Source organism: Branchiostoma lanceolatum, chromosome 6 (genome assembly GCF_035083965.1).
Source record: "Branchiostoma lanceolatum isolate klBraLanc5 chromosome 6, klBraLanc5.hap2, whole genome shotgun sequence".
Classification (NCBI taxonomy): Eukaryota; Metazoa; Chordata; class Leptocardii; order Amphioxiformes; family Branchiostomatidae; genus Branchiostoma; species Branchiostoma lanceolatum.
Window position 1 is genome coordinate 5,734,056 of NC_089727.1, and position 25,887 is coordinate 5,759,942.

Below are 25,887 nucleotides of genomic sequence, written 5' to 3' on the forward strand. Positions count from 1 at the left end.
GAGACAGGCCTTGAGATGATTAAAGGATGTTCCGCTTCAGATGCTACATCCATGCAGAATACACGATGAAATGTCTGGGAGCACTCAAGTCGTCCCTCCGCACACACCAGTACGTTTTACATTTCGATCAACCATCCACAGTCGCTCTTGTCCATCCCAAAGCCCCACAAGTTCAAACACCATGAAACGTGCTTTTCGCACACCATGCCCTTTGATCTCTTGTTTTGAGGAACTTCACGAGGCTATTGCCACGGTAACATGGCTATGGGCAACAGAGAACTACTTCAAAAGAAACTTTTCTAGACACGTTGTAGAATTCCCGCGGCTTTCCGCGGCGCAGTTATTGATGAGGGTGTTATAGTGTCACACATCGATGAAACCTATGTATATTTTCAGACAGTTAAGTAGCCACAAGTATGCCATAACTATAGAAATCGCCTCAGTAAGTAGCAAACGTCACTGAAAGTTAGCTGAGATACTGGATCTGTAATTACAATGAATAGAATACCGGACTTGTCTTGAGTGGACAATTACAAGGATAGGCTTATCTGCCAGTCGTATGAACAATAGTTTGTTAGCTTGAATATCATATTCTTTCTACCATCTATTTTTGGATTACGACACTGATTTGACGATTTAGTTTGGTACAATTACTTCTGTTAAGTTGTATAATTCATTCCTTATTCATGATTTCATCAACGATTTTTGCACATACGTTGATTTGATTTGATTTATTCGCACATATTAAAATCATTTTGTATTACATAATAGAACAAGAAAATATACGTGCTGGGGGAAGAAAAAAGCCATAGTGGCTTATACAAGGTCTTCCCCCATCTAAATTAACACAAAATAACATAAATCTAACAGTTCATAACATAATTATAGTAGTAAATGATAACAATAACAAATCAGACAATAATAATAGAAACAGAATAGAGTCAATTCCATGTCACCGAGAGGGTTTTCAGATGATATTGCTAATAAGTTTGAACAATTTTAGAGAAAAGACTATTTCAGTCAAAATAATTCCAGACCGTTCAAACAATTAGAAATGAAAGTTTGAACATGTTTGAACTCATCTATATATTTTGGAAATATTATGAAAGTATTTGCACAAATATCTCTTAATTTAGAACAGTTTTCAAACATCTGTGTGATTGTTCTACTGTTGGAACATGTTCCAACATTTTGCATCATTCTCAAAATGGTAGATTTGGGTTATTGCCCCCATAAAAGTAGGTGCTAATCACGCTCTATTGTCTGCCTCTGTATATTTTTAGATTTCACGTCTGGACACTGGCAACTCTTTTGTCTTTAAGTGTCTATGCATGGCACCTAGGCCTAATCCCCAATACTTTGAAGGGATGTGTAAATTGCCCTGTTCCCAGCCTACTGACCCAGTTATATCATATTTGTAGAATGTTGCAACATGTTCAAACAAATGATCAATCTATGTTGCAACAGTTTAGAAACTAATACAAATAATGTGTTCAATGTTGGAAATTTGTTTAACCTGTTGGAACACAGCATAAAATATTAGAACATCAAATAAATGTTGGAAATTGTTCTTAACAGTTACTTATCTCACATAGATTGTTACAAAGGTTCTGTAAATGTTAGAACAAAAGGCAACAAACACCCTCTCGGTAATGTGGAATTGACTCTACTGACAAAAAAGTAATTGGTTGCATATAAAGATTAAACATCAAATCATAGCTTAAGTCGATACCGAAATGATAGAGATTAGAGAGTCAATCGCACTTAACAAAATGACAATAATATAACAATTCATAACATAATTGTAGTAATAAATAATAACAATATCACATCAAATCATACGATAATAATAGTAACAAATGATGACGATATAATAATTCATTGCATACAATTATAAAAATCATATGTTAAATCATAGTATAATTCAATACTGAAATAATGTAGTTTAACACAAAGTCTATCGCAGTTAACAAAACATAGCAAATAAGTGTAAGGTTCAATTTCTGTTATGTAATTTATGTACCAATTTTCCTGTGCTCTCTGGGTCCCCTTGGAAATCAACAAGATCTGTTGTTGAAGGGGCTACCCTTATGTTTTGAAGATTAAATAAATGCAGCTGACTTCATCTGGTGTACATAACATCTGGGGCTTTCGAAAACGAAAGTCAGAATAACCACTCCCGGAACTGCATTGATCAACGTTGGAAACGCAAAGAAATTGTGGACGGGTTAGACGCTTTAATCATTCATGTCCACGCGCGTCTGGTGACTGCGTGAGAAATTGACTTTCGTAAACGGCCGTTTGATTTCATTAGAAATGATTTCTTGGTCAATAATGCGATCAGTGTACGTAATGACTAGTACTTGAGAAAGATCATTAAGCAAGGCGCCGCCTGAAAATATTGCTAACGTGATATTTTTCACACCAATGCGTACATTATGGCACTGGCTAGATCTTCTGTTTGTGACTTTCCTGGGATTCTGGAGCATAACGTTACATCATTCTGGGAGCGCACATTTACGTCAATAGTAAATTTAATCACTGATTGGATGTCTCGTTAAAGGCGAGGTAACGTTTCGCGCTTCTGCGATTTTTGAATTACAGGTACTGAAAACGTTGTTTGTGGACGACATGTAACATATTAAGACCTAGGCTTCTGAACGTTAACCTTGAGAATATACACCGCGGGGGCGCGGACCCAATGAGATGTTTACCGCTCAATAGAAAAATATGTATGAAAGGTTTATGCAAGGTCAAGTTACCCTAATCAAAACCACTTTCAATGTTGTGTACCTGCTCTTTGATCTTTTCCAAGTAAGGAGACAGTTTTATTAGTATCTATAACGTTTGTCAGTAAAGTCAATGAACTGCAGTCAGTCATAGCAAAGCGCTGCCTACAACAATGAACACATATACCTAGTGAGAGAAGAGGGTAAGACCTCTGAAAAACTACAACTTAAAAAAAGTATGCTTCATAGGCACGGAAGAGTAGATCTATATTATGAAAAGAGTACGTTTTGAATAATTTAGCGCTATCCTTTAAGTAAAGTTGCCTTCACTGTCGATTGAGCAGACATGAGTGCCAGCGGACTGCCCGCGCGGAAGGGCGTTCCTCAGGTCCGATCAGCGTAAACACCGCATGGGCTGAATGAACAACATGGCCGCCGTGCCGCAGGCGTTTCCACATTTAGGCCAACAAGTGTTGCAAAACCGGATTGGGCGTGAAAGTATGTCTCTTAGGATTACACCAAAAATTATTTGGAGGGGGCGCAGGTACTGAGACACTACTGCCTATATATTTTTATTGAATTAGCTTTCTCGTCCATTATTGCTTCCCAGATAGGAACAACCTAAAAAAAATTCAAGTCAATTGCAAAGGTGACTAAACATCTGTCATCACAAGGCAGCTAGTTTAACCCAATTCATTTTGAATGGGTCTCAATGAGCCTTTTTTGTGACAAATTGAAGCAAATAAGAAAAGACTATGATCAGCGGAACCAATTGCCAATGTAAAACAATAAGGGAAGAACATTTACATTCACGATGATGTTTAATCCATAGAATGTGTAGGTAGAGAATTTAATTAGTACAAAATAAATACGATGTGTAAAATTAGATAAGCTCAACGTCTAATGTAGAATAGTAGAGAGGAGTCATAACATTTCGGGGCCCATCCCACCCCTTATCTATCAAATGGTACGGTCGCGAGTCACATACCTGTCAGGTTGGGTTGTCTTCCGGGTTTCCACACAGACAATAGCCGGCCGCTGCAGCCGTGAGTCTGTCTCTCCTCTCGCCGGCACGCTCGCCATGTATCTCCGCCTGTTCCCCAGCTCCACCGACCCGCTGTACACCTACACCTGTCTGGGAGCTTTCTTGGGAAGTCTGGGCATCTACGAAGTCTTGAGTCCGTGGGTCTCTCGGCGTGTGACGTCATGCTACGAGCGTCTACCCAGGGCACAGCAGTTCGAATGGAATAACAAGTTGGTGACTTTCCCTTTTTTTCATTTTCAAAATTCTGCTTCTATAAGAGGAAGGAACCTCCGCACTTTTACACAAAAACCCACAGTGTACTCCTAAAACATGTGTACGGGCATTAATGCCTTTTGATGACACGACAGATTTCGGAGCGGAATAGTAAAGTAGTCTGTTGTTTATATATTTTGTCGTGTGCAGACATCCCATAATCCCTACTGAAGCACTATGGTAGCCTATACTGGAGACTTCACAAATGGTTCGAGCGTTAGGCCAACTGCAAGGAGCAACACAACACAAATGGAACAAAAAGGAACAGACTGCTTTTCCCGACAGGGAGTAAGATTCAAACAGCTAGGTTTGAATTCACTGCTAGGTTCTTTCTTCTCCTTGCCAAGGGGAGTTTTACGATTCCTAGAAGAAGTCAATGATGTTATCGATCGCTTCACTGCCCTATATATATATCACCTACAAGACTAGACGTGAGGTACTTAATGGCAAAGAATTAAAGGCACAGAAAGTGAACCCATGTATATTCTTATGGCCTAAACACTTGCGTGCGTAGTGTCCATGCGAACTTGATATTATGGGTGATCAAACAATCATAATATACAGAAGTTTTACATTCTAGTCATTAAATCCCTTTAGATAAAATTTTTGAGGAACGATTGTTGGATGAACCACGCAGCAATTCCTACAAAATATCTTGATGTCTCAAAGGTACCTTTATAAAAACAGGTGTGTAGGCGTACTGTTATATAAGCTTTTCTTGTAAGTAGGTATATTAAAAGAAAGTGTGTCTGTCTGCGCACAGCACTGTGCCTTCAAAGACGAGCAATACCTCCCACACCGGAGGGTGTGTGTTTAATGTTGGTTTGAGGTTATATGAAACAAGACGCTCCTGACGTTCCTGTTTATATGTTCCCTCTGCTTGCGTGTGCAATTTCCCAGTCTGTGCCACATCTGAGGGCAATGTCTGATTGAAATGGAGGATCTATGGCAGAAGCAAGGCGGGGAGAGAGAAGCTAAAGCTACTTTCATGTGTTTGGCTTATTGGTATATAAATCTTACCTGTCGTAACTAAACTACAGAGAGGGGCAATCGTAACTGAGTTACTGAGATGGCAACATTGGCTCAATGGTCTGAATGTGCTGCTGTGGGTTTAAAATGACAGTTGTAATACTTCATATTATTGGCATTCGACAGTTGAAAACTGTTGAGTTTTGCCTCGGTAACGGGTATTCAAATCAGCGTCAGATTAGTGATAAAAGAAGATAGTTTTGCTGTCTAGTAACTACAATTACAAAACAGTTGTATTGGTATTCTGTTGACAACTGTTGACGTACATGCATGTATGCTAGACATATTGGACTTCAGATGGATTTTTGTCTCTAAAATGCAACTAAAGATCTTTACTATTTCTTTTGTGGGTTGTGGCTGACAAAGCAAAGTTATGAGATTCTGTGAAAGATCCAGATACAGAAACTCCTGAAAGGTTTCTGAACCGTTGGTAAGTAGACAGCATGGCGTACATCCCAAGCTTAGCCTACTAGATGCGAAATCAAGCTCCCGTGACATATTAACATTTCATCATCCAGGTACATGCCAGCCGTCTCTGCAATCAGGCCATTTCAAAGGGATTTATTGTTCTTCGGACATACTGATAATCCTAAATGGTGAACGTCTGATATAATATATTAGCGAAGATAGTAGGTGCTCTCCGTATGCTTCCTGTATACGTACTTATCAGTCGAATGAAAAAGACTTGAGGTTGTTCCTTGGCCAGAGGGGAGTACAGACAGCAGAATCTATCTACCAGGAGAAATGGTGTAATGAGGAAAGAGGGTGTATAGTGGTAATTATAATTTCATCGGGCCCTCTTAATGGGCTATGGAGAGTAGAAGTCAGCAAAAACCGGAAACATAATTGGCCAGGAGAGAGCCAATTCCATTTCCCCTTAGAAGCAAATGAAATCCTATGGTGGCCAATTGATATTCTCACTAAAGCCAGCGTTGTTATTTAGACTTAGTTGTTAGTCTGGTGGAGACTACTGTAATACCCAGGTAATGGGGCTACATGTGTGGTAACCAGGGATTATATGTGCCGTCATCAGCCACACACCAAGCTGCTAACACTATCCGGGTTTTCAATTCTATCGTCCTTCTTTTGTAATGTTCGTACTTCGAGTAACTTCCCGGTATCAAAATGATTTGATTACTGTAACAGCGACTGGGGGGGTTGACATTTTGTCCACAATTAGACTTGGTTTGTAACACCCCAATTCAACTAGGACGATCGCGCTGCGACCTAAAATTTGACAGAGGGCTCAATGAATTTCATCGATAAAAAAACGAATCTTTGTTACGTTTTGTGTGTATTGTTGTCTTTTCAATCAAACTTTTACATTTTGCATTATATTCCAATTACAAAATCAAGGGTTACACAAATTCAATTTAGGTCGCAGGGAGATCACAGTGCAATCGCCGTCTGTTAGAACGGGGTCTAGTTAAAGCTAAAAATCGTAAAAGATACCATAACACAAGTGACGTCACGGGAGAAGGGTTACAATTAAACGCAGGTCTCCCCGGGAGGTCTCCACCCCATCATATCTTAGATTGAAAAGACCGCATGGAAACGTGCTTGGCAACATAAAGTACCCATCCGGCTATCACCCAAAGCCTGATGGATGAATGTATTAAGAACGCCTTCAGGGGAGAGATGAAATTCCCCATACTAAAACAGAACTGTACTTTCCGGGACAGACCTATCTAAGATACGTGCCCGTGATACAACACGCAGTGCTTTCTTACCAGATCTCAGGGGACATGATTTACAGTAGGTCACGGATTCACTGTCTAGATCGAGAAACTTTGTGGCTGAAAAGTTACTGTCTGTGACCAAAACCCAACTTTATGCGATGGAGGTTTTGAACCTATGTAATATCTAATGTCAGCTCACGGTGTAAAATAACGCAGCACGATTGCGTCGTCCTGTGGCGCAGAGGGTTTGCTACTTTAAGTTAGCGCATCCATCTACAGGTTATCTTCGAAAACCCTTAGGGCACTCAGAGTCATCCAAAAATTCCATCCTCACTACATTATTCACGATAGTGTGGAGGAATGCCGAAGTAGATGCGATGTAACAATGTCTACTGAAAACACACTACTGATTTGTACCCAAGTCAAAATAAAGGACTTTGCTTGGGATAAGTCAATAAAACCTAATAGCTTTTCTTCCCACTGGACGTTGATACCACGTCTGTTGAAATCCTTCTTACTCTCCCTGTCTCTCTCTAATAGTCCGAAACGCTATCAGATGCAGACGAACAGTCGGCAGTAACATTTCTATGTGACGAATCACAGAGATATCATGTCGTAGTGTAGTAGTAGACTCTGCGATAAAAAGTATAGCAGCAATGCTTACTTTATACCAGAAAAGACATTTAACACTTACATGTCATGGACCAATATATGGAAAACATAACTGTTGTTTCATCTTCACTGTAATATGGTGTATCTTTTTATCACATAATCAGCATTGCACGGCCAGTATATTTCTTATTTGAGGTATGTCTTACATTTCTAATGATTCCACCAAATGCTAAAACAATCCTCTAATCTTTACCGACCTGACATCAAGCCATCTTCAATACACATTTTAAGCCACTTTTCGCCCTAACATAACGTACAGGCTAAATTCTATTTTGTGGTCTTAAGGAACCATTCTGTGGTACCCGGACTAATAGGTACTGACTATATTACACAGACCTCTGGCCCACATCAACTCTACAGCACAGCGAGCCATACAGCGTGTTCCGCACACATCATATTTACAGCACCGGTAATCATGATGAATAGACCAGGTGGTGGTGTAATCCCAGGAGACATGTCACCGGGCAGGACCATAATGGGTGAACACGGCAGTAATCCTGTCCACGAGTTAGGCAAACCTTCTCTATCACATCGGCAGGCACGACCCTAAATTAGGTACACAAGCAGGGAGACACCTGAATCAGTATGACAGGTTCAATATGGCAGGTTTAACACGACCTATTAGGGCTATATGAAAGCTTTACATGTTTCCAATATGGCTCTAGTAGACAGATGAATATAAATCATTGAGTCGATTTAATTCATAATATAGTCATTTAGCTAACGTCACAAATTTCTCATGGTAGCCAGAATGGTATGTGGCTCTATTTTGCACTCCTATATTGAGTAATTCCGTCCAAAAACATAAAATGGCAGGGTCACCATTCACCAATAACGGATCATAATGAACGCGGTGTACTTTTAAATGCCAAACTCAGCATAGACAAAGCACTTACGTGCAGGCCTACGCTTTATCGTGATATGGTCCCACTATGCACACCTAAGGTTACAGTGTCGACATGATTGACGTCTCCATGCATAATGGATGACCTTCAACTCAGATGACCTTCAATGTCGTGTATGCGTTCAGCAATACTTCTATTCTTATGCAGAGGAATGTGATGCAACGAAGGACAAATGAAAGTGGGTATTTATTGGTTCATAGATTATATATACAACCCGAAGAATAGATATACGATGGATTATACACCATTATGATATTAAAAACAATATGTTAGTATTACAAGCCTAATTCCGGTGTGAATCCCTGTTAAAATGAACATACATACAGACACATACGCATAACGAAGCATATCAATCATGTTAATACTTACGACATTTAGGTTTTATTTTGTTCTATTGCAGAATAACGGCTACCATCAACGACGTCCTCTGCACCGTGTTTACAATGTACGCCATGTTCTTTGATGACAAGTTACGGTATGACGACTTGAGGTAAGTATTAGCCAACAAAAATGCTCTTTCCACGCAATCACGTCACGAATGATTACTGCGCATATGTGCAACTAAAATGTCCTGCAAAGTAGGCGCAAGTCGATAGGGGGCAAAAGAAAATGTGTAGATATAAAACTCGACATTCTTGAACTATTTTTGAAAAACAAAAAGTACAATAGAAAGATTATTTCATCTGAAGTTGATACGTTAAGAAACTTATTATGATAAGTGTGTTACCAAAAATAAACCCGCTAGTCTATGATTTACGAATGTTTCTGTTTGCCTGGTGTTCCACAGAAGTGACTCCCACTGGTGCAAGCTGGCAGGAGCCATCATCCTGGGCTACTTCATCGCAGGTTAGACAGAGTCAGTGGAATATACCATGTTAACTGTGTGCAGTTATATTTTTTCTCAAAACGACTTCAAATGTGACTTGGGTATCAAAACAATAGCACTTAACATGCTCTTATACAAAAGATAACTCTAGCAACTAGATAGACCTTGTAAGTGACCAGACGTTTCAGGTACCATCGGCTACTCTTCGTAGCACAGACTACGTCACTGCGAAAGGTAGAGGATTTTACCTGAAATGTCTGACCGCTTACAACATCTATCTAGTAGCTTGGGTAACTGTTGTCTTGTACATTTTTTGCCCTGCTGGATTTCCAGAGCAAAAAATACCCCCACTGCTGAAGTGCCCAGACATATTTGAAACAAAGGGTACTAGTTTGATATTGCTCTTTTTTAGTTACCTCACGGGTGCAACGTACGCGTTCTAGAAATACTCTCAACCCGGCAATTGTCCTTGAGCCTTGAACGAGGACATTAGCGATGCCATCTCGGGAGACAATGGGTTCTTCTGCTCCACTCTTGATCAGACCTGTCTTCCGTTAGTGATCGAAGATGTCATTGTCACGGCTAGCATACAGAACAAGCATGCGCAAACCGACAATTGTCGCGATCAGCAGGACTAGGGTTAGTACCTGGACGTCGCACCTTCATCGACGTAACACGTTCTTATGTTTTCAGATATTCTTGAGATGTTTTTGAGACCGAAGATCAAGTGGGACACGTCCATGTTTCTCCATCACCTCGCCGCAGCAATCATGACTTACGTAACATTGTTTGTGAGTAAGAAAAACAACAACAGCAGTACGCAAATCCTTTCAACTTTGTGCTTGGTCATGTTGTTTCATTTGATTGAAAATAAACTACATGTAGGTGCCTTACTATGTCTCTTCTGTTTTGCCAGTGGTACAGCTTCGCGCAGTTCTACGGTACCATCTTAATGATGATGGAAGCGTCTAGCCCTTTCCTAAATATCAGGTAAGAGGTCGATTCGTAATTATAGACTTATCGTGGTTTTGTGAAAAAAAGTTGAAGGTATCAACGGGTGTGATATGTTCTATATAGCGCCAAGTGTCTGATCACAGTTGAACTGAAAACTGTTTAAAGCACGTTCCTGGTGGAGGTTAGACTTGCATTTTGTTTTATAACAACATGCATCATTCGTTGATAAAGGTTAGACATCTAGGTAATAACTTAAAGATACGCCAAAAATAGTTACTCAAGCAACTGCATGGATAAAATTTTGAAACAGTCTGACGTTTCAGACAGCATCCGCTGTCTTTTGTCAGTGACTAAAGTCTGTGAGAACCAGGTTTTAATTATTTCTACCAAATAGAATAGATATCTTGATGAACATTCTGAATAAAAATGTTAACATTTACATTAACATATTTATTCAGAGTTTTGGTATAAAACCTGGTTCTCACAGTTCTTTCCTTTAGTCACTGACAAAAGAAAGCGGATGCGGTCTGAAGCGTCTAACCTTTTAAAAATTGTATGCTGTTGCTTGGGGAACTATTTTTGGAATATGCACCATTACATCCCAGAGCGAAGCCTGACACACATTTGTAAGAAAGCATGACCAGAGATTGCAGCCCGTACACAGAGATTCAAAAACTCGTTCCTCCACCAGGCTTTCCGCCTGTACAACAAGGCAACTCAGTAACACTCATACTGTTAGTTAGATTACCAATGAAGACGTTTCTAGACGAGTGACTTTTGCTATTATTAGCTGTGTATGGATATTGGATATTGTCGTCGCTGTTACATGTTATGTTACATGCGTATTGTTTTTGATTCATTGTGGATGTTGCTTGTGTAACGTTATAGTACTTGTGTAAAAAAATCAACACAGCTTTTATGTAACGTTGCAAGGTTGATTTTGATAAATTGAATTGAATTGAATTGCTCTGCTGTTCTACAGAAACCTGTTGCTGTTGGCGGGCTGGTCCAAATCCTCCCGCCCCTACACGTCCGTCAGTGCCTTGTTCGTCATCACCTTCTTCGTCTTCCGGGTCGCTATCATACCTCCGTTCTGGTTGGTAACCAGTCGTGCCTTTTTACGTCGTTTGTGTTCTGTTTGGCTACGTTTTTTAAAAATTCTACCTTGTGCATGTTTATCTATGTGAAAAGTATGCGATGGGCCTTGATTTATTGGAAGAGTCATGGCAACTGAACTGTATCATTTGACTATTCGAGCAGCAGGCTTTTAACCACCAAATAAATAAAAACGACTGTATTCTAGTAGTACAATGCTAGACGTTTTTCCAACACTAAAGTAGGAAGGTTGGAATAAAGTTTAGCATTGCACGCCACACAAATTGAATGGTCCTCGTTGTAACACAAATCGTGATCATAACAGTGCTGTGCATAGTTCGCTTACTTAATATGTACATGCAATGGCCTTCTCTGAGATCTATGAATATTTCCGTTAAGAGTCAATGGTTTTAATGGTCGATGTATTGTACCGAACATATTGTATTTAGTTGTTAAACACGTGAACGGATTTTAATTTTTTGTAATTGTGTAAATGTTACAACAACAATTAAGATTGTAGGCTGCCACCGTTGTACATTATTTTCACTTGTGAAATAAACCATTCATATGCCAACACAGATGAGCTTCCATGATAAAAAGGACTGTATTTTTGCAGGTACGCAGTTATCCACCAGATCAGAGTGAACCCGGACGTCCATCTCCCAGAGTTCAGGGTCGGCAGGGACGTGGGTCTCCTGACAGCCATCGTGCTGAACGCCCTTAATGTCTACTGGTTCACATTCATACTGGCCAAGACTAAGAGAAAGTTGTTTCCTCTCAAACACAAGGAATAGCTTCGAATATGTTGCAGGATTCGTTACGTTTTAAGCCAGGTGGGTTTCCCCACGTAGCCATACATTTTGGTCGAAACAATTTGTGAAGTCGAAAAATGTCTTTATTCAAGCTTAGAATGCCATGCTGTGACCAAATGATTGGTTTTCTTTGATTATGCTTTCTTTATTCGTATTCGCGTGAAACGTTAAACATAGCGCAGCAATGCAACGTTTCATAACACGTTAGTTCACACAAGACCTGCAGTTTTTGCTATTTCTACCAGAGGTCACTGCTGTGCTTACTGCTTTGAAATTTTACCACAAATATATGCAATATCAACGAGCTGCATTGCCGTGATGGCATCATAGGAATGAGTTCAATACACGGAATATACAACTCTGTGACGTAAGTGACAACCTACGATGCAATACCTATATATTTGTGAATGTGACCATCACCTCAGTTTCAGAAGTGTTTTAGAAAATCGAGCATCTCAGGGTTTCGAATATTCAAACCTTGTCAACCTCATTGAGTCTCATTTGCTTTCACACAAGTAACTAACTCTCCGTTCAAATGGATTATCTATGGTAACGTTATAGTTTTTTTTGTTAATCGTGTATAGTTTTGATTATGTATGATATAAACTATTCATATTACAAAGTTAGGGAGTCCCACGAAAAGCCATATCGATTTCTGGTCTCCGCTGCATGTCTTTGTTCTCTTGTATTGTCACATTGTTTTTAATTGTTTGTATCTATTCAAAATAAACAATAAGAATAAGAATAAAAAATGGCCATTGTAATGACCTACTTTTGAGTGATGTTGTGTATTACCTTTTTACGGGTATATATGTCATACCGATATGTATATACATATAATGTATATCATTCCAAAATACTGAAGATTAAAAAGCTTGTACTTTTCAATGTCATAATGTTCGCTTCTTAACATCCGCTGGTATATTTGACTTACATAACCAACTGTTTTCTGTGTTATACCTTCCACGTACTGTTCTGTACGAATCCTGGTGGGTTTGGATCGGATTGCTGTGAAACAAGGGGATTTCCGTTCTGCTGGCGGTACCGTGTGAAGAGTGATTAGTTCATGATTAAACGCTTTCCCTAACCAATAGGGAGAAGAATAAGATCAGCCGGGAGACTCTGTACAGACTGGGTGTAAAGTGAGTAATATAATGAATTGCCACCCACATGAACACCCAGAAGATTAGTTAATCCAGAAATTCAATAAAATAGGAAATCTATTCTTAGACTCACACAGCCTGAGCAAAAAGCTATAGATGAGGAAGAACAGTGAAGACTAAATGTAGTAACTCTATTTGGTCGGTTTATGGCCTAAATGTAACTGTTTGATGTTTGGGGGATGTTAATCCAGAATTGGCCCTCAGGGATAGCAGCGGCATGCGGCCAGAGTAGACTACCCGTTATTTTTCGTCAGCCAAGACAAGCCAAAACGAAGAATGTTTCAAAGACAGGACATTGCGAATGTACAATAACCACATGTATTTTATGATTATGTTTTGCAACTACAGCTAAATTTCATTTTGTTTGTATTACCAATGTAAGTAAATATAAGAATATGTTTCACACAAAGAGTAGGTAGCTGCACAGAAAATGACGGAACCCTATTTGATACTTTTCGAAGTCATCCCAGTCACTTGGCAGTTCTATTTAAAGCGTAACCTTCGAAGAAGTAATGAGGTTACCGTCAACAACGACGACGTCACTCAGGCTCATCCAGACTCGCACACGTAATCCCCAGCTAACAAACTAATCACAGAAAGTAATATCGCATTACCAGGGGGAACCCCGTGATTGTTGAGTTAGGATTACCAGGCGCCGTACTTGATCCAACCATGAAAGAAAAACATTATCTTTTCTTATCGTTGTTATGACGACTGCAGCGCCAATGCCGAATGGTAACAGTACAGGCAAACATCTAAAAGTATTTGCCTTTTTCCTACAGCTGTTACAATATGATAGGCCAGTAATATATTATATCACTGGGTGTGATAGCTAATGTTGAGTTTTGCTCAGTATTGTATTGAAGTAGAAGTAAATAATTCTATCTTTGCTATCAATTTAAAGCTTAATTATGAACCTAGAATAGTCTACTACATGTAGCTGTCACAAATGTTAATTATTGCCGATGACTGGTATGTACAAAATGGTAATCTTGAAAAATCGCATTGGATGTTTTGGAACGACGGAAGAGCAAAATACGTATAAATGATTTTCAGTTTGAAACGGACTGGGCTGCATTGAACTACCCTCCATAAATGATCGGCGTGATGTCATGATCTCGAAGCACATCTTTCGGTGGCAAAATCGTTATGTCGGCCAAGACAGCATCCATGGGGTACTGGAGAAAGAAAAGGCTTCGGAAATCGGGAGAACGAGAAACATTTTGCCTTTCATTTTTATTTGGAGATTATAGTGGACAGCGTCCTCACTTAAAGGCCCAGGATATGTTGACTGAAAGCAATGCGAGGTATGACATACATCTTCAGGTAAGGCCCTCATTCCACTGAACGGCGTCTGGTGGACCTAAGGTGGATTAGTGTAACCCTTGATCTCAAAATTGGCATACCATGCCAAATAAAAAGTATGACTGACAACACATCAAAACACACAGAGCGTAAAATAATTTCATTTTTTTTCTACGACATTCGTTGGGTGCCCTGGCCAATTTTAGGTCGCAGAGAGAGCGCGGCGAGGTCGCCGTCGTACTGGAATTGGGGTATAATCAAAACGGGACCAGACAATTCAAACCTAGCCAAGACCGTGAAAACTTTGGTGACAGAATTAACGATTATATAACGGCAAAGCAGAAGAAATGCCACTAACTGGCAACATCTAATGAAGAAGGATGGCAGATCCAATTTACAGTGTCCACAAAATCTATAGAGAAACCGTTCTCACCAACGATTTCTGTTAGGTGTTTTCATATATCATAATCTGTTACACATAGTGAGGAACATGCAATATATACATTTATCATCTTTAAATGCGACATATATCGGAAGCAGATTGGTCTATATCGTCCATTTTCTTGTAGCAGTAAAGGAGCCATGGGTCATTGTGCGCGCTAAAAAATAAATCACACCAGCAGGTCATCAAAATATCTACCTTTATGAAAATCATATATGGACTAAGCAGTGATGAATGACATCCGTGACAAAATCGAGACTTTTGGCCTCCAACTGCTCTGTGTGCTTGAGCTTGATCTTCTTAAATGCGATTGTTGGCGTTTTCAACTGCACGGCCATCAGCTCTGTCCTCAGCACTCTTTCTGAGCACATCCACATGAGCCAGCGTCTCTGTTCACGAGATTCAGGAAACCTAGTTAACTACTTCAATCTACGGGAGAAAAGTAAAGGTCAAGTGGTCAATACAAACCAAGTAGATGAAAATGTCACGGAAATGAGTGCCGCACGCGCGTTGATAGAGTTTGGCAGGCTCCTGGAACCGTCTGAGTACTAAAACCTTCATGAACACACAGATGCGGCGTGATAAACTGTCGGTAAAGGTCACATTCATCATGGACGGGCTGTAAAATCATTTACTATTTACGGTTTCAATGCGGCTGAGGTATCGTAAAACCCGATTACTTGTTTCATTCTTGATAACTTCTAGGGTTGAGTGATATTTCCTTACATTGGGTATCTTAACCGCAGCGCCCATATGTGCATAATAATGTTTTATAACAATGTTACACATTTTTGATCATCACAGCACACCGCAAACAACAGACGCAGATGGCCTTCATCTATATTCCGGTAGGACACAAACTCATCATAAAATCGCCACATGTCATGCTACCCCACACGACTCCCGCAGTGGACGACCATTTGACTTGATCCCAGGGAAGGCAGTTTAAGTATAAGTCACCTCCCACAGTGTTAAGTACTCTGAAAAAAGGCCATGCATCAGCAATGAAACGACTTGCCTCCCGCGATCAAATGCACCCAAGCATGAACAGGCATCCGGAAACCTGTGGTACCGGAATGAAGTAATGGGTATACTATGTCGGGTGTCGTAATGTAGAGTAAACACAATCTGTTTTCTTCCGCGCGCGTTTGCCACAACGTTTGACAAGCTACAGTATGCAACTATTTTACTATATTAACATCAACATTATTCTTGTGCCATCAACCATAACTATGAAAAATGTATCATCTATTTCTGAAGGTGTACTCCTTCTGAATCAAAATACGAATTATGAATCTTTCATCAATCTATGAGAGAAATCCTTTTGCATTCATGAGTAAGATTACCATTTTGATGACCTGTATAGCTTGGAGGCAGCGAATGCCATAAACCTATTACTGAAGTAGAAACCGTTGTCATGACCGCTGTGGAAATTACTGGGGTTAGATAAAGACTGACCAATTACGGGACAGGGCGTGAAAAGTCTGCCTGGTCACTCATCATTCTTCTGACATGGGAAAAGCTTCTATAAGATTAATGGTTGATATTTTCCGCCACACGTCTCCAGCCTGATGTATGAGGTGCACCTCTCTCCTGCAGGATGGCTGGATGATGAAAGCCTTCCTAGAAAGGTGATGGGAGGGGATAACATAACTTGTTACTCTCTATTCCCATTTGGGACTCATTAGTAACTAAAGCCCATCCGGCCAACAAGCAGACCAGGCTTCCTCAGCTCAGATCTCCGTATCATCGATCATTTATTCAGCATAACAAGCAGGCAGATGTCAACAAAGCAACTATTCTTTGATCTTTTTATATTTGTGTGCAATTGTTAGAAGCGATTGAAATGTGAATATCATTTACGGACGCTAAAAAACATTGCTGAATAGCGGTGAGGTTCAATACTCTAATTCAGACCTAGATTATTCAACAGAATACTGTAAATGTCTAAGCTTTCGCGGTGTCTTTATTTCCATATTTGTTTCTTCTTCGGTGACCCCTACACTGCCAGTATACGTTTCCAATGCAGAATTGTGTCAAAAAACGCGGATTACAAACACAGCGAAAAGTTCGTTTCCCACCAACCGCAAAAAGACGCCACAGCAAAAGTTAATAGATTTACAGTACTTCGTCCCAGGATAGGAAACTCACCGGTTGCTCACAGCTAGTTTTTGGGACACATTGTCCAGTACATCGATCTGATATTCAGTTGGTATAAGAAGCGATTCATCAGATCTTTATCAACTAGGTTACCACCGGGCATCGTGGTTGATAACAGTTTTGTGACCGTCGGAGTGCATTGAACTTGGACCTTACCGCTGTGTGTATCAAGGGGAAAGAGCAGCCATGACAGATTCACGATACACAATTGCAAGGACGGTGACAGACCAATGCATATAGTCGAGAATACTGTCAAAATCAAACGACAACCAATGGCAATGCGCAGAATGTTAATTTACGATAGCGGAAATGGAAATACAATGCACCAGTTTGCTTTGCACACTCTGTCAGATCAATTTCAAGGTACGTTCAATCTGGTGATGACTGTCTATATATCAGCCACACACCTACAGCACATCTCAGCTCTAAAAGATTGTGTAACTCCAGATACGATGCAAAAAGGTTATTATGCTCGGTCAAAATATTCTTTAAAACTTTATCACAGCATCACAATGTCATAAAGTTTGACGACACACAACGCTGGAATGAAACCAATGTCGACAGATCTAAGAGCATACAATATTTCATTCTGCGAAAGTTAAATGAAGCATATCATCACTGTCCTTCTTAGATCAAGCGAGGCGCAATTTTATGAGCGCCTTGCATCGTGGACTAGAGATTAGGTAAGCCCCGGGGTGCAGTCGTACGGAGGGTGCTATGAAGAAGTTGGCTTCAAAGCTAAGGCGTATCAATTTCCACAGACAGGTATTACCTGATGGCGCATACCGTCGGGCTACTTAACTACATGTCATACCCGACATGCACACACTGTGTCAATCTTGGTCCGATACAACTCTGAGTAAATCTAAGGCTTTTGTGTTCAATGAGTACCAAACAAAGCGGTAACATCAACTTTTATATTGCAGACACCATCTATAAGGATGACATGGCTCTATGGCGAGGAGGTACACAAAATCTATCATTATGTGCTTGTCAATTTCAATCTCTACAGGCCTCTATATATTAAGGCTGCAATACCTCACGTGTCCTGTCTGACAGACCTACATAAAAGGCTCACCGAGAGGATATGTGGCTGCCAGAAGGGGATTTCACAAGTTTTCTCGACATGTTCAGTTGACATATATATTGTTGTTCCTTCTAAGTTTGACAGAAGTAATATGCGCAGTAATATCTGTACGCACCACAAGCAACTCCGCAGGAAGATTGTCATTTTCGAGAGGAAGAGGACGGAAGTTTGTCTATACAGCCCCCACAAGGGGACACGTTTGTTATTGGGGAGATGTCCTTTTTAGCATGTCAGAGACAGCTAAAAAAAAAACTAACAACATACGTGGTGCATTGGAATTTGTCTAGAGGTAAGAGAAATTTGAAAGCCAGAAATTTAGGAAGTCTCATTCATAAGAACAACTGAGTAATGTCACTTGGAACTTTTTATCTACCATGACCATATTGTTTATCAGTTATGTGTTAAGTAAATTCCCCCACTTTAGATACCTGAATAGTAGAGAGAAATTTATATTTCTTGCAGCCTTTGATAGACCAACTCTAACTAATCACACAGCCTCCTACATTTATACAATTACCAAGAAGCGAGAGGAAGTCGAAAATACTATAGTATGCTAGATGTTTATGTACAGTAATACTCGTGAATATGTATATATTTGTTAACATGTGACCTGTGCTTAGCCCAGTGGGGCAAACATGTACAATAAAGGTCTTCATTCATTGTTTATTATCTATTGTTAAAAAGACTTCCATTAGTGAAGTACACAAGTGAACTTCACTTTTCTTCCTGGAGTTATTACATATAACATACATATTACATTGAAACTTGTGAAGTACACATTACATTATATGGTATATAAATATTTACATACATCAATTTCAATTTTCTACCAGTTCTGTATAGACATGTTTGTGTCCGTTTTCAGTCTGTCTTTCATGAATATTTTGAATAAGGATGGCACAGATGATCTGATGTGATGTGGAAGAGTATTGAACGATTTTATGCTCGGGTACAGGAAAGACTTTGTTGCAGATCCTGTTTTTGGTTTGGGCAGTTTGAAAGCATTCCGTTCTGCAGATCTTGTGCTGTAAGTGTGCTGGTCAGATACTAGATGTATCATATGTCAAAGAGAAGTAAAAGAAGGGAATTCAGGTGACCATACATGCATGTCATAATTCTTTGTTTCTTGAATGGTAAACGGTAATCGCTAAACTGTTTTATAGAACCACGGAATGAGTGACTATATAGCAGAGTCTCCATGTTCCCAGCTGCAGATATTTCGTCATTGCTGCAGCACCTTCCCAACGCTGATCCTATGATTTATCGAAGGCACTATCCTCCCTCGCCTTCCGCAACACAAACCTCGCCACGAGTAATTAAAGTAGACAACTACGACGAAGAAGGTGCTCTGTTCGCGTCAAAAACGAGTCCCCTGAGTTCAACAGATGGATTAATGTACCATATGGGGATCGATGAATAAGAACAAGAAGGTAGTTCCTGCCACCTTCATGTCCCTGTCTTCCATAATTTACTGAAGAATTAGTACTTCACCCGGACTGGTACGTGGATATATGCATGAGAAGTGAAATGGCTGATTAAGTAGAAGAGTAGTAGTGCTCAAAAGGCCAAAAGGTTAATACATATGAATGTACTTTAAAGTTATACAAGTAGTATGATTACTGGAGAACATGGAATAAAGGCCTAAATAGCTAGAATGATGTAGGAAAGAAAAGAGAATTTAAAAGCAATTCTTTTACAACGCCATGAAGCTATAGATCTACTCATTGTTTACCCATCAATATTGTTAGTATGTGCAGCATCTTAACAAAAATCAATGGCGCAATCAATGGTACTTCCAAAGGTAGTTGCTTCACTTTAATCTGATGCCAGCAACGCCAAAGTATTCAAGTAGTCTCAAGTAATCATCTGTTATCTACTTAATGTTTAGTTACTACACACTTGAGAGTATGTGACTTAATTTTAAGGAAGTGATATTGTACTAACCTGCTCTGACAGGTAAAGGATACATGGCAAGGCCGATAGCAGCTGACCCACTTCTGTAGAAGAAGCAAATGAAGCAGACCAATGATTGGTCTACGTTAACTTATTGACTTTCACTGTGACAGAGACGGATGGTTCTCATCACAGCGGATAATGCACACGGCCTGCCACCGGTATCTTCTTTAGACGGATTAGGGACGTACATCCTTTTTAATTAGAGCGAGCCTGTTGTGCTCTCTTCGGTGTCTTCGGCCGTCAGTCATTGACGCACGCTATGTCTTATGACAATATTTGTCATTGGATCTCATATTCACGATACCTTTTGGCAGTCGGGTACGTTTCAGGTACTTAGTTGAATTAGACACTGATTTATTTCGTATATAAAGGAGTCATTAGTAACTCCTGTTACAGGAAATTTGCTTTTGGAATCGCTTTCAGATTACTGGCTCTCTAACGTTCTTAATAAGCAGCCCAGTTCGGGCAGATGTGTGGTGAAAGTCATGCGGGTACATGGTTATCAGTGTGTTGACAAGCCGCATCAGAAGAGATGATAACATCACGCTATGTACCTTTCATTAACCTCGTGAGCATCACAACGCCCTGTGGCATCCTGCACATGTCTAGTCACTGAAAGCTTATTGAGCCTTTTTCATCGATTTAACCATCGATTTCTTTGGCACGTGTGTATAAAATGGTTTGCGGCTTCCTTCAGGTAGGATATTAGCCTGAAACTTATCCGTATTAATCCATGTCGGCCCTATCCAAGAAGGCGAGGGTCTTGTAGGACATGTACATCAGGCTATTCGACTCTTCAAGATGCACTCTTCATGGTGTGTGCATTACCAATATCATCATATACATCATCATCATCGTTCATCCGGATTCACTCCGGTGAGATACAGTCAAAAGTTTTTCCAGTACAATTTGTCCTTCATGGCGGAAAATAACGCAGTTCCTGAGAGTCCAGTGTCTCTTTCTATCAATGTCATATACACTTCCAACTATTAATCAACTTCAATATATCATTTATAATCCATAACCTTGAAATACCCATTCATAGAATGTAGAATAGTGGTAGTGTCCTGTAAATATGCAACTTTCCCATAAACTTTCAAACAATAACTCGTCATAGTGTTACATCAACTAAAGAGGTATTCTCATTAGTCTATATTAGCCCCCTGCTATAGTGATTGCACAAAGTTGTATGGCCCAAGGGCCACTGAAACGGAGATTGGTGCCGCCCTATGCACCGTCTGGTGTGGGAAGGAACTTTAACTTAATTAACTATATTGTTAATTTTACCAATACTATTTCATCCTAACCGGATATACGAGTGACCAGTATATTCTATACATGGATTCGACACACGTTGCTCGAGCATCCTAAAACAGAGGAACTTGAAACGCAAACATTATTCAGCACCATTGCTTTGGGGCACTTGTTAAACATTGCCAATTCAGGAAGGATTGAACCTGAGACCTTTGGCACTTGAGAAATTTCTGCAACAATTAAGGGCAACGGTAAATTCATCTCAGCCCAACCGCTGCTAATTCAGCCGAATTGACGGTGCATCTCCGAAATTAACAATTAACCGCCCATATATTTTGTAATGTGTAGCCTGGCTCAAAAATAGAGCTGCTAACGTTTAAATCATTCACCATGTCGTTTTAGGAGGGGGCATCCCAAAACCCCGGCACCTATCTTAATCCATCAAAGGTCCATACGGTCGGAAAGGAAACAACAACGGAAGCTCGCAAAGAACAGGACAAAGTGGAAAGGGTTGGAGAAATACTGATTGTAGCCGCAGGGTGAATAGACCACTGCAGCCGCACCTCGTGGCTGTGACCCATTGCTTGACCTTTTCGATAGCAATGCCATTCCATGGTAACCATGATGGTTACCAGATAACCATGGTTTTCTTTTAAAGAAACCCATGAGGTGCGTTTACCTACAAAATAATGTCTTACTCTAGTGCACTTGAGATTTACCCATTACTGTTTTTACTTTCAATAACATGATGTGTTTCAGTATTTGTTCAACACCAGTGGCAGTGCTATCGTCCCATTTGCGTAATCTACCATCATTCCTAAAAGAACACAAGTTCAAAGTCTCCATACACATATAAAGTATCTCTTTGGAGTTCTCTGATCATGACCTTCAGGGCTGTTAAGGCCATGGGAATGGTTCGTCCTGGTGATCAATTCTGGGCATCCCGTCTTCAGATCCATCGATGAACCGTGTTCGAAACCTCTGTTTTATCTCTCATTATATTCTGACCTCGCAGATCGCATCGGCAATCGATGCAGCCTAGCACCCATCAACGCTGGAGATCGCCATAAGACACAATTACGTTTACCTGTCAATAAAACAGGAGTAACACAATTACAACTTTGGCCATAGAAAACGCCGTAAATCAACCAGATGTGAGAGTAAGTTTGTTAGATACACCCGGAAGCCCGGAGGGTCATTTGCTGGTGGTATCAGACACAATTATCAATTCGCAGCCTTGTAAGTGCATTAGAGTTACAAGAAAGTCCTGTATTGATATGTCACAGGATCTCTCTGTCTAAAGTAGATAACGTGTTAGAAGGTCAACCATATCGAGTTCTCTTGTAGTCTTGTTTGCATGAACCTTGCCTGCGGACTGGTGTGACATTTCGGTACAGCTAAATTTGCTGACGAAAAAAAGTGACTGGAGGCCACGTTTTTGCCTTTAATTTTGTAGCTAGGAAATACTCAGTGAACCCTCGGATCTAAATCTCTTCCAGGCTAGTGTTTAAATGACTTTTATACATGCACAGAAAATGTACGCTTAACTAAGTCCACCCACTAGTTCGTAAGTGAACGAGTTAGTGAGTGAGTGTAACATACATAATCAGCTATGTAAATTGTATTTGGTCAAATCTTCTGCAACCACAGGCATTTTTCTAATCAAAGGAGAATGATGGTCGAAGTTGAACAAAATACATAAGGAGGACGATCCCCGGAGTAATTAAGACATCCACGGATGAGAATGTCAAGAAGTGTTTATCAGCCCGCTTCTATCTCTGGTGTGCTACTTAAGTGTCACAATGTTCTTCAGAATGTCCTCATCTACCCCGGACAAATGTGAGCACGTCAGGGCGATCAAAACCACCATTAGCACTTGAGCCGCCACTGGGGAGTTGTCGTAATTGCACATTGGAATTCCCTCAGCAGTATTTGAACATTTGCAGGGCAGAGTTATTGGCGAAGAAGCAATTATTCTCCCCGCTGTACTCAGGAACTAGGGATGACGTTATCGTGGGTTACTCGCCAGAGTCCTAAGGGATTACGGGAAATAGACCGTTAATCATGGCCGCCATTTAGAGGGAGAATTAATCCATACCTGTACCTCCCACAGCGACATAAAAACTTCACTTTGAACTTACTACATTAGTACGTCTTACTCTCAAATACATACTTCATACTAATTAGATTTATGAAAAGATTATGTGAACCAAATCTCTTAATCAAAATCTTGTCAAATGAACACAAATTGATAAAAGTTCAGCCTACATACCAAAGTCGTAGCATACAAGTAATGCCCATGTAAGAAGGCATACGATGTTGGTCCTCATAATATGTGTTGGACTCGTTTCCACATAGACGTTCAATATCAACTCCGCTAACAATTAACCTTAGATTTTTCTACAGCTTTTAAAAAACAGAAGAATTTTACCACCCCAAAAGTGATGGAGTGGAGAGAAATTTCTAATAACTGCTCGCCGGAAGTTCGATACATTTGGCGTCAGCTTATCGACTGCCGACACTTAGAACGGACCATTAACGGATCCTGATGTTTGTCTCGTTCTGTCTGTCATGATTGTAGCTCAAGGCAGACTATCCCTAAGTGTAGTATATTTTATATGCATCTCATCTGCCTCTACCTTGAGGCATTTGCTTACTACGCACACGTTTAGCGCATTTAGTAATTAGAGCTTATTGAAATGAGGTTTCATCAGTAAATGAAGTATAGGTGAAGACATGAAAACATGTCATTATCTCCTACCTTGAAAGTACGCATTTGCCTACTCCCAAGGTACAAGCCATTTCAAGTTTAGTGCTTTTAGTAGTTAGAGCTCATCAAAATGAGGTGTCATCAGAAAATAGGTGTAGGTGAACATATGAAAATATGTCATTTTCTTCTACCTTGAAAGAAGGCATTTTTGAGTTTAGTGTCTAAGTAATCAGAGCTTATTAAAATAATGTGCCATCAGTATACACATGTAGTAGATAAAATCTAGGTGAACATATGAATATGTCATTTTCCTCTAGCTTGAAAGTAGGCATTTGCCTACTTCCAAGAAAGAAGCAGTCTTAAGTATAGTACAATAAGCGCGTATTCAAATAAGGTATCATCAGTAAATGAAGTCTAGGTGAACATGTGAGCATCTTATAGTCTTCTACCTTGGAAGTAGGCATTTAACTTATTTCAAGGTAAAAAAAATCAAGTTTAGTATCTTCAGTTATTAACATAAGGTGTCATCAGTAAATTAGGTCTAGGTGAACATGTGAAAATATGTCATTTTCTTCTACCTTGACAGTAGGAATTTGCCTACTTCCAGGGTAGGAGCAGTCTTAAGTATAGTATAATAAGCGTGTATTCAAATAAGGTGTCATACGTAAATGAAGTCTATGTGAACATGTGACAATCTAATTTTCTTCTAACTTGGAAGTAGGAATTCGCCAACTTCCAAGGTATAAGCTCAACTTAAATGTAGTGTGATAAGCGCGTATTCAAATAAGGTATCATTAGATTTAGGAAATGAAGTGTAGGTCTACATATGAACATCTCATCTCCTTCTAGCTTGAAAATAGGCATTTGCTAACGTCTAAGGTAGAAGCAATGTGAAGTATAGTGCAATAAGCGCGTATTCGAATAAGGTATAATCGGTACATGCAGACTAAGTGACCATTTCATAAAATATCTCATTTGCTTCTACCTTGAATGTAGGCATTTGCCATTTCAGCTTAATTCACTAGCCATTTTGAGCTTGATCAAGCAAGGCATCGTTAGTAAGTGAAACAGCTCACATGAAAATAGTTCTTTTAATTCTTAGAACAACACACGTTTAAAGAACGTTGCGTGAAAACGTTTACTTAGTGCACAGTTCACAAGAAATCACAACATAATTAATAAGCCCAAGGAATGCTCAATCCATGCAAGACTGTACGAACCACTACTATACCGATAGTTTTGCCTACGTTTAGAATAGCTAATATATCAATGACTGTAAACCAGATGAACGATGGAGACATTCATTTTGAAAATTTCTTCTCAAATAGTTAAGAGATAAACAAGTTGTTTGTGTTGGTAAACGACATAATGAACAAAGGAGTGAATAAAATTAAGGATTGTACATATTTTAGTGTTGGTCTCGTAAAGTTAAGTCATTTTTTTCATAAACGAGTAACTATTACTTGTAAAGCAAACACATGAAGAACAAAAACCTTTGAAACAAAGAAAATTATAGCTATCAAAGATATCTCTAGAACAACTAGTACTGCTGGCTGTGTGCTAATAAGTAGAAAGCATATTGACAATGTGATGAATTCAGACTTCTCTTAAGATGCAAGTCAGATAGATAATGCATCAATCAATGCATTACCCGGCATACCCAACAGGACAGCGTTCCGCTATTGAGAAGGTCAGCAAGTTGTAACATCACATATAAAGGAATCGATAATATAATGTCAGAAGTAGTTACCAGGTTCGTTTAAGGGCTTCTCGGGGCCATAACTATAACGCTCCAATCAATGATTAACATGG

At 39.7% G+C, this 25,887-nt stretch overlaps 2 protein-coding genes across 3 annotated transcripts in view; one reads left to right on the forward strand and one right to left on the reverse strand.

The window, feature by feature from the left end:
- The window catches only part of LOC136436243 (gamma-aminobutyric acid type B receptor subunit 2-like), a 28,422-nt gene extending 24,589 nt beyond the window's left edge, over nt 1-3,833 (reverse strand). Inside the window, exon 1 of the mRNA XM_066430046.1 lies at nt 3,718-3,833. The gene's annotated coding sequence lies outside the window, so the exon portion shown is untranslated. The remainder of the gene's footprint in view (nt 1-3,717) is intronic.
- LOC136436244 (TLC domain-containing protein 4-A-like) lies at nt 3,727-12,886 on the forward strand. Of its 2 annotated transcripts, none has more exons than XM_066430048.1 (7): nt 3,727-3,983; nt 8,712-8,801; nt 9,099-9,157; nt 9,831-9,928; nt 10,054-10,127; nt 11,074-11,187; nt 11,803-12,886. In XM_066430048.1, the coding sequence occupies exons 1-7, from the start codon at nt 3,811-3,813 to the stop codon at nt 11,978-11,980; spliced, it is 786 nt and encodes a 261-aa protein (XP_066286145.1). In that variant the 5' UTR covers nt 3,727-3,810; the 3' UTR covers nt 11,981-12,886. The 2 variants fall into 2 exon arrangements, with proteins under 2 accessions (XP_066286145.1, XP_066286146.1); XM_066430049.1 differs by having other exon boundaries at nt 3,758-3,983; nt 8,690-8,801.
- The last annotated feature ends 13,001 nt before the right edge of the window (nt 12,887-25,887 follow it).